Source organism: Amphiura filiformis, chromosome 1 (genome assembly GCF_039555335.1).
Source record: "Amphiura filiformis chromosome 1, Afil_fr2py, whole genome shotgun sequence".
Classification (NCBI taxonomy): Eukaryota; Metazoa; Echinodermata; class Ophiuroidea; order Amphilepidida; family Amphiuridae; genus Amphiura; species Amphiura filiformis.
In genome coordinates, this window is record NC_092628.1 from 9,523,754 (window position 1) to 9,538,934 (window position 15,181).

At 34.0% G+C, this 15,181-nt stretch overlaps 1 protein-coding gene across 2 annotated transcripts in view; it reads left to right on the plus strand.

Annotated features, from left to right (window-relative positions):
• Positions 1-15,181, plus strand: part of LOC140148522 (arginine kinase-like) — a 39,755-nt gene that overhangs the window by 1,199 nt on the left and 23,375 nt on the right. For both annotated transcript variants that reach the window (XM_072170544.1, XM_072170622.1), the window contains exons 2-4: positions 4,585-4,689; positions 8,945-9,115; positions 11,856-12,027. In XM_072170544.1, coding sequence (XP_072026645.1) covers positions 4,585-4,689; positions 8,945-9,115; positions 11,856-12,027 — 448 coding nt within the window. The remainder of the gene's footprint in view (positions 1-4,584; positions 4,690-8,944; positions 9,116-11,855; positions 12,028-15,181) is intronic.

A 15,181-nucleotide genomic window follows, 5' to 3' on the forward strand; every position in this document is an offset into this window, starting at 1 on the left:
ATAAGTATATGAGGCTAGATTCTGCGGTGTTCAGTTCAATAAGACGTATTTATTGCTATTATTATTTCCTCTTACTTAACAAAATGAAACGAAATTGATCAGAATTAACATTCTCCCGGGTTCGAACCCACAACATCTGAATCCATAGTTTAGAGGCTATACTACTTTGCTAAGAGTCGTTCTGCCAGAAAACGTTTGTTCATCATAGTTACATTGATTACGGAATAAAGCACATACACACGATATACTTTACTATTGTCTACTATGTATATTGCTAATAAATACGTATATAATCTCCGATCAATAATGAACCTTGCCGCGGACTATGCGGTTCCTATGCAAATGTTTATGGGTACCCGGCGATGGGTATCCAGTGAAATTGGCACGTTTTTATGGTTTTTTTAGCCTATTGTAAATATCATTTCTAGCCTATACTTAATTAGTAAATAGCCAACCGGAAATTCCAATTTTGCGAGGACGCACTTTAATACATTATGGCGTTTATAGCACCATCATTTTGGTATGACTATCACAGGATAGAGGAAACACATTATAGCTTTCTATTGATACCAATAACAGCAAAGGGATTTAATTTTGAATTATAGAAGGCAAAGTGTGTGACACACAAATCCTTGAAAAGTCGTCGGTTTATCACATTACTTAAAAGGACGCGAACCATGTACCTACTATCGATATAAATATTAAACATCATTTTTTGGAACCAACGTTGTGGCTAAGGTACCTGTGCAAATTCGTATTTGTTAAACTATTTGAATAGTTAAATTCATAATACTTTGTTGGTTATGAAGAAAATTGCAAAGTTACCGAAGGCTCAAAATATGTTGAAACCGGATCAAAAAAAAAACCAAAAAAAAAACCCGAAAAACAAAAAATAAAAATAAAAAAAAACAACAAAAAACAACAACAAAAAAAAAAAAAATAATAATAATAAAAAATAAAACTGAAGGCTAAAAAAGGCGGTACAGAAACTTTATATATTACTCACCTACATTCTTTAAACATCAGTACTGATAAAGACCACTAAAATTCCAGATTATATATATAGCTACTTGTGAGGTAAATCAGAAGATGGCCGGCTATCCTCTTACAGCTGACTGTTATTGGTTTGAATAAGTAATAATAATAATAATAATAATAATAATAATAATAATAATAATAATAATAATAATAATAATAATAATAATAATCAAGGATCAAGGGGGCCCTTTATCTTGACTTCCTGTTAAATGCATGATATTTCAAACAATGGAACATAGAATTACTAAATTGCAAAATTCAATAGTCATATTTGAAGGTAAAGGTCACGGCTCAAGGTCAAAGGTCACTCGCGACATGAAAAATGCTAATTAACTTCAAATGCTATGCATTCCTACACCCTTCATTCAAATTACTCATAATGCTACATTTAATGCAGTAAAATTCTGGAAAAGCCTAATTTTACTAATTTCAAGGTAAAGGGCCCCCTCAATTAAAGGGCATTTCGAGATCCACAGCCTCATCCCCACTTCTAAAAAATTGAGATATTTATACCAACCAGGGAAGTGGGACTAACCTCTAGCTACATGATGTTTACTTGCAAAAGAAATTCTTGCAGATTCATTAGCTTAGTAACCAACACATACCAACTTTAATGCTTGCTACCATCTTTGTTTTGCCATTAAAAAAATATTTATTAATAATTATTTTTAACGCTTGGAAATATGGCGCCGGTTGATGATATTTCATGTTTAAATAGCCTGACTTTTTTAACGTAAATTTTGATGATAGGGTTTGAACACCTGTATGCAATTATGCCTGCTATTATGTCGCGTTACCATTACTAGTAATATCCCAGCAAACACAAAACGCTTTCGACATTGTTCGCAAAAGGCTAGAAATGGTTGCCAGAAAACGTTAAAATTTCGGGTTATATAAAGGGCATATAAAGGGTATAAAACGTTTTCATAACATTGAAAAATATTTTTTGACCATTCACTGCAAATATTCTAACATAATGTTATTAAGTGTTGACAAAATTAGTTATTATTATTATTATTATTATTATTATTATTATTATTATTATTATTATTATTATTATTATTATTATTATTATTATTATTATAAGTGTTATTATTATTATTATTATTGTTATTATTATTATTATTATTATTATTATTATTATTATTAGACTGATCACGAATACGTCACGTGGAGATTTGGGTTGAATGTTACATTGTCAGAACAACAGAGCTCTAATTGACACTTAAGTCTCTTATATATTTTCGTTCGCAGTCATGAAAATAGCTAGGACATTGTTTATGAATATGCATGATTCTGAGCATCATGTGGGCGGGACTGACTGGTTGTATTCAATAATATGGACGTTTTGAGTTTTGTCATTGGTTAGAAGAGAAGCAGCCATTACCATGCAGCCTTGTGCATATCAATTAATTATTATATCGTATATGGATAATTATTGTTTACCATATTTGCTCTGGGTATAATGCTGAACAGGGTTTTTTCACACTTGTATAGAGTACCAAAGTGTGACGTCATAAAATTATCTTTTTTGCATTTCAGCATTTTTATGGCCATATTTCAGTAGAACATGATGAAAAACATCCACAGTTCAAATTTGGTGGGAATCGGATCATGAGGGCCCGAGATATGGTCGCATGAATACCTAATTAGCCCCATTGAAATCAGTGTAAATTGGCCTGGTTCCAAACAGTTATAGAGGGATAATGCCTATTTTGTTATATTCTATGACATTTATACAAGCGTAAATGGCTATGTTTATTGTATTATAGAAAATGAGTTTCGGTCTTACTTGTGATTTTGTATATGTTACATGAACAGGGGATGTTGTTATCAAGCAAACATGGATTTGTTTTTCGTTATCGTGTATTTTATTTCATTTTCCCTCGTTTCTTTCGTCTTTCATCATCATTAATTCACTTTCCCCATAGAAGCTCCTAGAACGATTGTTTAACAGCTAATTACTCAAGTCATTGATATCGTCAATTATCATCATCATGACGGCATACCTGAAGAGAACTTGTGCCAAAAGTAATTGTACGTTCTTCATTATATAGGAGAAAAATGATGATCAAATTGAAATTATATATAAATTAACAATGACAAGCAAATACAATCCTGGATTTGATTACAGTGGAATTCAGAAACCAAGAGTAGAGGTAATACTGACATTGTATCACTGAGCCTTCTTTCTACATTTATAATTCATGATCATGATCAATATTATTTTCAAAGGCAAAATATCGGGCAGGTAGTAACCCACACTTCCATCTTGGGTTTTCATGAATTCCAGTCGCTAGTGATTAACGATAGGTCCTTTCGACCAATAATGTCAATCGTACTTTCCAAAGCAATAACTAACTATACGTTTCATTGGTCAGACACTAATTCAATTACTCGTCGCAGAAATCCATCGTCGTTCGCGCGGTTTTCATTTGCAGACGACAAGTATAACGTTTTTCTTCTTTTTCTACGTTGTTCATTTTTTGTTTTAAATTTTATCATCATTATTCAAATTCATGTCGAAATCATAAGACAGTACTTCAGAAACCTAGTGAATCAGACGCGATGAATTATAGAACCCATTGCATTATATTTCACGTGCATGAATATAGCTCCTGGCGGACAGATGTTGGCTACAGAAACCTAAATGGCTTCCTTTTCTTTCCCACTTTAAATCTATAATGTAATACAGTCTACCTTTTCTAAGTTTAGATTTTAAAAATGCCTGCATATTCAAACGTCGTTTCCATTAGTTTGTACGTGAAAATGTAGTCGTTTCACTACAGAGAAATTGCAATGCTTCGTTTTGAAGTTTCCTTCATCAAGATGAGAAAGTAGTATTTCTCTGTTATAAATACACTTTGCTTTCTAATCCCGGTTTCTAATATACACATTTGACATTGGGGGAGGGAGGGGGGGGGGGGGAGATGGGCTGATTTTAAAAATACGTGCATATTCAGACGTCGTTTCCAAAATGTGGTCGCTTCACCACAGAAAAATTGCGATGCTTTTTAGTATTTCTCTGTTATAAATACACTTTACTTTCTAATATACAAATTTGACATGGGGGCTGAAAGTGTTTTAATGATAGTGGGGATTTTTGGTTGCTCTCTGGAAGTCAAATAGTCGGCGAGGAGTTAGTGGTGTTGGCACTCAAATATTGAGACAAATAAAGCTGACACACAAAAAGAGGACTCATGGCTTTTATATGTGCATGATTTTTATGTGGAAAGGGAAATTATCAAAACTTTCATTTTAATATATTATTGGCCTTAACTCAAGATCTATGGAAATACAAATGCGATTATTGGCTACCTTCAAGTTGACTCATTCCTATAAGGTCAATGTATTAATATTCAGAGGTACTTTTGTATATCTACACCGCAGTCTAATAGTTAAGTGCCTTAATGGTGTTCAAAAAGTAAAGAATTGTCTTAAATAAGAGAATTTGGCCATCCGGGTCGGGTCTATATAATTTTATCATCTATATTCGTCCAGAAAGAACATTTTCACTACCGTGTATTTTTTTCTTCTTATTTGTAGATTTTCATGTTGGCTTGTTGGCTGGTGATGAAGAATGTTATACTTTGTATAGTGAATTGTTTGACCCTGTTATTGAAGATTACCATAATGGATTCAAGAAGAATGGTATGTATATTCACTTGCATAATAAAATGTGATGCGATCAAGCAAAATCAGTCGAAACTCGGAAATATTTAATTTTCAGTTTCTTATAGGATAGTAAAAAAAAAATGTTATAAACGTGTTATAAAGGCGTTTTAGATTTGGTAAAAACATTTTAATAACATTTAACTTCAGATTTGGTAAAAACATTTTAATAACATGGAACAGTGCCACAGTAAAATCTGTATTAACTATATTAATATTATTAGGAATATTAGTATATATAATGTTGAAACCATGTTAGGCACAACTGGAACAGTGCCACAGTAAAATCTGTATTAACTATATTACTATTATTAGGAATATTAGTATATATAATGTTGAAACCATGTTAGGCACAACTGGAACAGTGCCACAGGAAAATATGTATTAACTATAATACTATATATTACTATGATTAGGAATATTAGTATATATAATGTTGAAACCATGTTCGGCACAATTGGAACAGTGCCACAGGAAAATATGTATTAACTATAATACTATATATTACTATGATTAGGAATATTAGTAAATATATGATGTTGAAACCATGTTTGGCACAACTGGAACAGTGCCACAGGAAAATATGTATTAACTATAATACTATTATTAGGAATATTAGTATATATAATGTTGAAACCATGTTCGGCACAATTGGAACAGTGCCACAGGAAAATATGTATTAACTATAATACTATTATTAGGAATATTAGTATATATAATGTTGAAACCATGTTTGGCACAACTGGAACAGTGCCACAGGAAAATATGTATTAATTATAATACTATTATTAGGAATATTAGTATATATAATGTTGAAACCATGTTAGGCACAACTGGAACAGTGCCACAGGAAAATATGTATTAACTATAATACTATTATTAGGAATATTAGTATATATAATGTTGAAACCATGTTAGGCACAACTGGAACAGTGCCACAGGAAAATATGTATTAACTATAATACTATTATTATGAATATTAGTATATATAATGTTGAAACCATGTTTGGCACAACTGGAACAGTGCAACAGGAAAATATGTATTAACTATAATACTATTATTAGGAATATTAGTATATATAATGTTGAAACCATGTTTGGCACAACTGGAACAGTGCCACAGGAAAATATGTATTAATTATAATACTATTATTAGGAATATTAGTATATATAATGTTGAAACCATGTTTGGCACAACTGGAACAGTGCCACAGGAAAATATGTATTAACTATAATACTATTATTAGGAATATTAGTATATATAATAATGTTGAAACCATGTTTGGCACAACTGGAACAGTGCCACAGGAAAATATGTATTAACTATAATACTATTATTAGGAATATTAGTATATATAATGTTGAAACCATGTTTGGCACAATTGGAACAGTGCCACAGGAATAAATGTATTAACTGTAATACTATGATTAGGAATAGCTGTATTGGAATGTTAACCCCATAGATTGGGAATACTATATATATCTTGTTGCAAAGAGGAATGATACTATATCATGATTTACAGTCATACATGTAAAGGAAGTATATTAAGTTTATACATAATTTCGTGATTGCTTACATGAAGGTAACACCAAATATCTTATCAACACTTACAACATTTGTAGAATGTTTTGTGTAAAGTTTTCGATAATGTTTTCAAAATGTTATGGAAACTTATTATGCCCTTTATGTAACCTGACATTTTTACTGTATATACGTTTTCTGTAAAACGTTTTGTGTTTGATGGGGACGGAGAACAGATGAAGAACAATTCATACACTCTTAGAGAGCGAGAACCAATCAGAGCAAACGTTAGAAAAATGCCAGGAGTATTGTGTTTCATACACTCTTACTCTTAGAGAGCGAGAACCAATCAGAGCAAACGTTAGAAAAATGCCAGGAGTATTGTGTTTCATACACTCTTACTCTTAGAGAGCGAGAACCAATCAGAGCAAACGTTAGAAAAATGCCAGGAGTATTGTGTTTCATACACTCTTACTCTTAGATAGCGAGAACCAATCAGAGCAAACGTTAGAAAAATGCCAGGAGTATTGTGTTTCATACACTCTTACTCTTAGATAGCGTGAACCAATCAGAACAAACGTTAGAAAAATGCCAGGAGTATTGTGTTTCATACACTCTTACTCTTAGAGAGCGAGAACCAATCAGAGCAAACGTTAGAAAAATGCCAGGAGTATTGTGTTTCATACACTCTTACTCTTAGATAGCGAGAACCAATCAGAGCAAACGTAATTAGAAAAATGCCAGGAGTATTGTGTTTCATACACTCTTACTCTTAGATAGCGTGAACCAATCAGAACAAACGTTAGAAAAATGCCAGGAGTATTGTGTTTCATACACTCTTACTCTTAGATAGCGAGAACCAATCAGAGCAAACGTTAGAATTGCGTATCACTTGTTGGGAGTGAAATTGTACAAAATAACGTATGCGTACTGAGATGTTGATGCGTCTAATGCACGAGCCCAGAAGGGAGAGTGCATTAGACGCGTCAACGTCTCAGTACAAGTGCATTATTTTGTACAATTTTTTGATTATTTTGATACAGTGGGTAAGTGCAATAGCTGCCATGTGAACATTGGGCAATTTACACAGTTCTATTCAGTCAAATTCACAATTCATTTCGTAACTCCTATATCGATGGTTGAGAACCAGAAAGCCTTAACTTTAAGAAATGAGATTTAGAGAAGTTTGGTCCTATAACCGGAAGTTGTATCCAATTTATTATAACAAATGTCAATTATTATTATGAATAGTGGAATTTAAGATATTCTTTAGTATTCCTTTAAGTATTGAGTTAATGTCTTTCTGGCGATAACTAAAATTTACAAGTTACGGCTCCTAACTTTCAACATGGTGGGTGGAATGTGTTATTATAATCTCTGTACAATAGAAGCCAATGACCATCCAATTATGTGTTATAGTTATGTGACTACACTCAAAAATGTACTTTGAGATGGATTAGTGTGAAGTACCTGGCACTTCAATATAATTGCAATGTTAACCACAAGTGGCATGAAGGTTATTAAGAACTGTCTTTGGAATGTTGCGCAGGCCAGAAAGGCTTATCTTAGTGTTTGTCCAAATTGAGTTCTGGTCAGAAAGCCTCAACTCAGAGTTTCAGAGGCTTTCTGGCTAACTGCAATTGCCTATGAGATATGGCTAACTATAATTGTGCTTTATCTGCAATATGAAGTTTGACTTGGTTAAAGTTTTTGGATTGGAAGAATCTGTGGGTGCTGGTGATTAATTTCGTACCAAAATCTCAAAATGGCCAAAAAGTGAGTTAAGGCTTTCTGTTTCTGAATCCTTGATATGTTTATATTTAACATATCAATATCAATAACAATTTCAATGTCAGGTTAAAGAATATACCCAACAGAGACCCAGAACACTTTGCGTCTGTTTGCCAGACTAGTAGTATCAAGTTTTTAAACACCCATTCATTACCTCCTCGTTTGTATACCATGATGCCATGGCGACCGTATTACATAAGCATGATAGTCTAAGGTCTGGTATTGTCCAACTTCCTTCTGAGGAGACTTACGATTTGACATCAACACAGTAGTTTGAAATTCATTAACTTAATATTATTTTATCAAAGTACGCAATTGCTTTAGGGCATATGTTTGCCCGGGATTGTTTCTCTATTTTAGGTTTACCAAATTAATTAGAATGAATCCATCAATGTAGTGAGGTAAACGGATTAATTTACCTGATGAAATTGCATCTACCTGTACAATGTTACATGTGCAAGCATTGAATCTGTCCTTTTTTGATAAACCGCAAAAACATTGGGTAAAACTATTTATGAAATATGTAACAGTCAAAATATTAAATAAAATATAACCGACGCTGAGCAAAAAATGTTTAACATATTTGATTGGTGTGGTATTTTAGTAATGAGTTGTAAGATGTAAGGTTTTTAAAAGTTCTGCATACATGGCAAACGTAATCTCTTTCTTTAATTGTAATTTTAACTTCAGTACACTTACGTCAGTACATGCGAATATAGGTCAATTTGCATGTTCTGTTTATGAACGAAAAAACAGTCGCGTGTCGCTGATTAAAAATGTATGTTCAAATCAATCAATCAATCAATCAATCAATCAATCAATCAATCAATCAATCAATCAATCAATCAATAAATAAATAAATATCCATTCACTTGTATGCTACAATATGTTTACTTGTAACTTTAATATTACATCTCGTAGATAAACACATCACAGATCTGGATCATGAGAAGATTACAGGCCCCGATGAACTCGACCCTAAATATGTGATTAGTTCACGGATTCGGACTGGACGTAATATTCGTGGCTATTCCTTATCGCCACACGTCTGCAGGGCTGAGAGGCGACAAATTGAGAAAATCGTGTCAGAAGGTTAGTATACAGTTATTCTACTCTGAAGTACAATGTACCGACGCGGACGCACACATTGTGCCGACTTTGAAGGCACGCATACCTCAGCAGAGACGCAGCACTGCGCACTGTTTACGCGCTGTATACGCGAGCGTTGTCACTTTGTACCTTATTTTGTTCATTCCATAACACATGGTATTATTGGTATACGCTAAATATGATAGCTTGCATTTACATTTACATTTACATTTACTTCCAGCATTCGCAGGCCAAAAAAGAACAGAGTGAATGAAATGTGTAGTGGTTGCGTTTGACTAACATTTTCCTTTCATTCGTTGACACTCCAAACTTCATTAACCCTTTCTCAAAATCCAATCATTGTACTTGTTAACACGTCTACCACAAAATATACAACAATCTATCTATATTACTAAAATATCAAACAAAATTTGTCCCGCTATGTGTTTCACCGCGCTTCGACGCATTCATGCGATATTTTCTAGGTTGACCGGGTCATGTTCATAAAAGACGTAAATTGATGGTCAGCTTTTTATCCCAGCTACATACACTTTAAGTACATATCACTAGATCTATAAAGTTTACTTCGAGGACTGTTAAATTTAAAAAAATTCAATCTTTTTTTATAATTTGCCATAAAATGTATCACGAATTTCAAAAAACTATCTGATATCGGAAGGACATTCCTCATATTCAGAATGCAATTTCGTGTGTCCGATGTACTCTCACGTCCCACAAAATACTGTGCAAAGGTGTGTGACAGACCCATTAAGGCGCCAAATTGTGCTAGTTCAGTGTATAAGATAAGAACGTTTACCATGGCTTCACCAATTTATATGACTATTTAACTTTAGATCCCGGTTTTGGATATTGTTTGAAAGTACGTTTTCTTTACGAGTTGATGGAGCAACATTCGTACATCAATAGGTATTGGATGGTTTTATCAATGAAGTCTTCCTCCGTTAGCTAAACATAACAATTTTTAAACACGAATACTTATGGCGCAGATTGGAAGGTCGGATTGTTGATTCGTCACGTCTTTGTGATAAGGCATCGGCAACACTGATTGAGATCGAGATCAAATTGAGGTTTTCTTGCGAGGTCAAACAAATTGGTTGACAGTGCAAAACAATAGAGTCAACAGATGGAGTCAACTGTGTCGTATCATGCAACAATGCAAATTGAGACCAGCAATAGGCTATTCCAGTTGAAATTCATACACAATGGAAGATAGTAAGAACTTAATCTTCCACAGAGGGAGTGCTAATTTTAAAAAAAGCAAGCTCAAAGATGCCCATCACAACATTTTGTCATTGTCAATTCTGTCCCGGTATCATGAGATTGCAATACTTTACAGTTAACCTTTAAAGGCTTACCGAAACGATTAGGTATTTCGATTTTTACAAAGATATTTTGTTCTCCTGTATAAAAAAAATTACAGGGTGAATCAAAATGATTGGTACCCATTGGATGTTTATTGAAAGCTTGCCTCTTCCAAATGTAACATTGGATACTTTTGAAAATTTCAAAATGTATAGTTGATGACTTGTTATACAATTAATCTACAAATTATTTGCGTCTTATCTTCAAAGTTTTGATGTGTTAGACTCATCCAATCAATTTGATACAGCTTTATTACGAAACAAAACTCAAAATCTATGCATCAAATTTAAAAACTGAAATAGCAAAAACAAACCCAGGATAATTCTGCCAATTTTGATACCTCATTTGTCTTGATAGCTTAAAATTTGTAGCCATAGTGACTCCTGGAATGAAGAAGATGCATTTTAAAAAGCTGCACTGAAAGCTACTCAAGTCAGTGTACCATTACATTCTCTACATGTCTGGCCACGGATAACTGGAGGTGACCAGTAACGACCAGGCACTCTAGCAACAAAAGCAATTCTCAATGGATTTAGGTGCAACTTTTGAATAGCATCTTTTCATTCAAAGGGTCGCCGTGACAACAAATCTTGGGCTATCAAGACAAATGAGGCTTTAAAATTTACAAAACAAAACTAGGTTCCTTTTGCTATTTTAGTTTTAAGTTTTTATGCATAGATTTTTAGTTCTTTTCTCATAATAAAGGGGGTGATTACTTTTTTGGTAGATGTTTATATCTCTACTTATACTTTTATGTTATTCTGTCATTTGTAAATAACTAAGCATTCTATGAAAGATTTTGCAGTCGTATTCTTGCAATTTGTGCACGTACCAACAAATCCTATATTTAGCATACTTCTACACTGAACGTGTGCATGAATAACCAAACCTACGGGAGACTCAAAAGTACTGTCTGTTCTTTTACCACACAGGTGCATTTGATGTGCCATCTTCAAAATTAAAACTGATTAATGCCAAATCCAAATCAATACTAATTTACTACTATACCATTACGTAATTGAGAATAACAGTTATCTCATGAGCGTGTTTATATGAGTTCTCTAGTTGCAGGCACTATGGACCACAATGGCCTCATCCCAATGACACAGTTCAATAACCTCAATTAAACACTCATAGTGTAAAATTTGACCTCAAGTTGCAGAGTATGAGTTTTTGTACCCAAATTTGCTAAGGTTATTCAATGAATGTACAGATGTATTGGGGTTAAAGAACTATGCCCTGATAGATGAGCATGTTGTGGATCCTAGTGACGCCTTTTCTTCAATAAACACGCTTTTATTATTGTTATTCTTTTAATCTGTGGTGCATTTATTTTGTTTTAATGTTTGGTTCCTCGCAGCCTTATCGTCTCTTTACGGAGAATTCACTGGCAAATATTACGGGTTACCCACCATGACGCCTGAAGACCAACAGCAACTTATCGATGACCACTTTCTATTTGATCGACCCGTTTCCCGCCATTTTACTAGTGGTGGAATGGCAAGGGATTTTCCCGATGGCAGGGGCATTTGGTGAGTAGTGCCAGATTTGTCTTAAATTTACTACTCCTGCGGGCAGGTGATTAGATTACCGTACATATTTAGCAAGTAATATCAAGAATAACAAATGGTTTACTTTTTAATATACCTACGTCCGCTTTATTTTATTTTTTTTTGAGGTAGGGAAATGTCAAAGTACTGATCACTTAATCTATTTCGCCCCTTCAGCGGTGACCCAAACGCAATAACGGGAAAACATCCCTACCAGAGTCTTCTAGCACTCACTTTTAGATGATGCATCAAAGTGCCAGATACACATTAATATTATGTTTTTAACAATAATTTTATCAGATTAAAGGAGTATTTCGTGATCCTAGCATCCTCCTTTTATGACATTTTTCAGTAGATATGCACGATAAAAACTTATTCCCAAAATTTCAGTTGATTCCAATTTTTCGTGTTCGAGTTATGCATGATTATGTGTATTACACTGCTCCATAGACAATGCGTTGTAATTTCGTTCTGGTATACCAGATCGAAATTAAAATTTCACGATATCTTTGCTAAACGAATTAATCTGCAAGAAAGTTTTGTACATAAACATTATGTAGCCAGAGGTTTCCAGTGATATAAAAATCTCAACTTTTTTTGAGAAAAGTGGGGGATGAGGCTGTGGATCACAAAATGCCCTTTTAAAATCTTATCAGATTAAATTCTCAACAGATGAAAATCTGTTGCTTACGTAGCTTAAAGTATATCACCTCTTTTCACTTGTACAGGAGATCCCATTCCAACTCATCATTCTTTTTTAATTGTTTGTCAATGCTCACTATTCTATGGACGTGTGGGTATTGTGTGTTAGTAGGGCAGGTAGATATGATTGTGAGTGGGTGTGTGTTCGAGTGCAAGTACATTGACGCGGATCTTGCATGTCTTGAGAAGTATTACATCACGTTTGTGTGGCTAGCGGTAAAACTACGCTGCTTGTGAATTTGGTTCTATTGCTACATTTGGCAACAATAATTTTATACAAATGTAATAATTGTTTTGTCGGAGATATTGGATGTTTACTACGTGAGTGCGAGAATATGAGGTTTTCTGCAAATTGTAGCTTTGCAAATGCATACACATATGTGACGTGACATGTCAAAAGGAGACACTTTTGGGCAGGTTATCAATTTTGAGGTTTTTACATATCTTAAATATAGAGATATTTTGCTCCACAACACCATTTTCCCAAATGAAATCGGACATTCCTAAGCGAAGATATGAGTTCGTAAGTTATGGTATTATAAAATTTGAAATTGAGATATCGACCTTTGTAAATATTTATTGACAATGTTGAGAGTAGGAATTACCTTGAAAAATGTCTCAAAAAATACAAGATGCCAGTTATATTCCGGTCTGAAACTATCAGACAATATTTTTAACATTAATATCATTACAAATTCGCAACCAACTCAAATTGTGAAAAATCATCCCCGGGCAGATTTTTGGCCACTTCTCCATTTACGATCCTGCCCAAAAGTGTCTCCTTTTGACATGACACGTCACATATTTTAAATTGCTATTCACCGCAAACTCGGTTTATTTTGCAGAAAACCCCATTGAATTTAGACAAACAGTTCCAAAGATATGAACAGTTAAAGATTTTTCAAAACGATAGGAAACAAAAGGAAATACTTCCTTTGTTTGGCTCTATCTCAAAATCAATATTTCCGACTTCCGACTGATTTTGCTTGATCATGTCACATATACGCACACCCCGTGAAGGATACAAAATAATGATACTCTCCCAAAAACTACACTGATTTAAATGTTAAAGCAAGCAAGTGTCAAATAGTGTAGTTTATACTTCTTGCGACAAAAACCACAGAGTAAGACTTTTACTTCAGACGACTGATCGTATCGACTGATTTTGCTTGATCACACCACCTATATGAGTAGGGATACGTTTGTTTGTGCATGAGGCAGATGTGGTTTGGGCGGGGTTGTAAATGAGTTATCTTGTTTATTATGTTTGTGTTCTTATGACTATGTGTGCGTACCAGGGACTTGCATGCGTTGCGTGCAAGTTTTTATAATGACGTGCGGTGTGTAGTAAAACTCTTGTAGTAGTAAAACGTCGTAGTAAAACTTTGCATAAATTAACTTTAAAAAACCTGTTTTGTTTTAACTATTGGACAAAATAACGTCTCCACTGTAGTTATTCAACGATATGCAAGATACACAATAAGCTGAGACGAAAATACCTAAATTTAGGTATTTTCGTCTCAGATAATAAGTATGTTATCTTTTGCCTCAGTAAATGATTTTACGTGTATATTAAAGTATATTGCCAAATTCCTTTTCTACATTATATTCAATCGAACCTATCATTCCCTTTTAAAATGAGTAGGCTGTTCTGGTAGTGCACAAATCTTACTTGGCAAGTAATTCCAAATAATGTTTTCTTTATATTTGTTGTCTTCGTTTTGTTTGCGGGCATTAGCTCGTTTACTATGTGTAGTATGTTCGAGTGTAAGTGCATGAACGCGGATCCAGTGATTATAGAAGTCTTACATCACGGTTTTGCGGCTAGCGGTAAAACTAAGCTGCTTGTGAATTTGCTTGCATTGCTACATTTGGCAACATTTTAAACAGGTGCAGTTGTTTTGGCGGAGAGATTTTGTTTTGATAATTCATTGAGTGCGAGAATAAGTGTATTTGTCGCCATGGGGAGGGACTATTCTTAAGTGTATATAGCGTGCGTGCTTTGATTGCTATATTTGAAAATCAACAGTGCAGTTTAGTGGCGAAGAGTACAAATTCTGAAACTGTGTGTTCGCATGAGTAAGGTGTGCATGGGGGTGGGTGTGTGGGGATGAGGGGTGGGGTGTGTAGGGTTGGGTGGATAGATTTGATTGTACGTGTGTTCAAGTGCATGAACACGGGTGTGAAGATATGGAAAAGTCATACATTACAGGTTTTGCGGCATGGAGTAAAACTATGCTGTTTGGGACATTGTTTTACATTAATTAAAAACAATTTTGTATTCTTGTTATGAAAAAAGCTTTCAAATTATGCCTCTCAAAGATATCCCCCGAACACTAAAAATTTCCCTAAAAATACTTCGTGGAAAGGTAGTTTTTGTTGGGAAAAGGTCACACAGGGGTAAATTTCAAAATTTATGCATTTGGCAAACTGA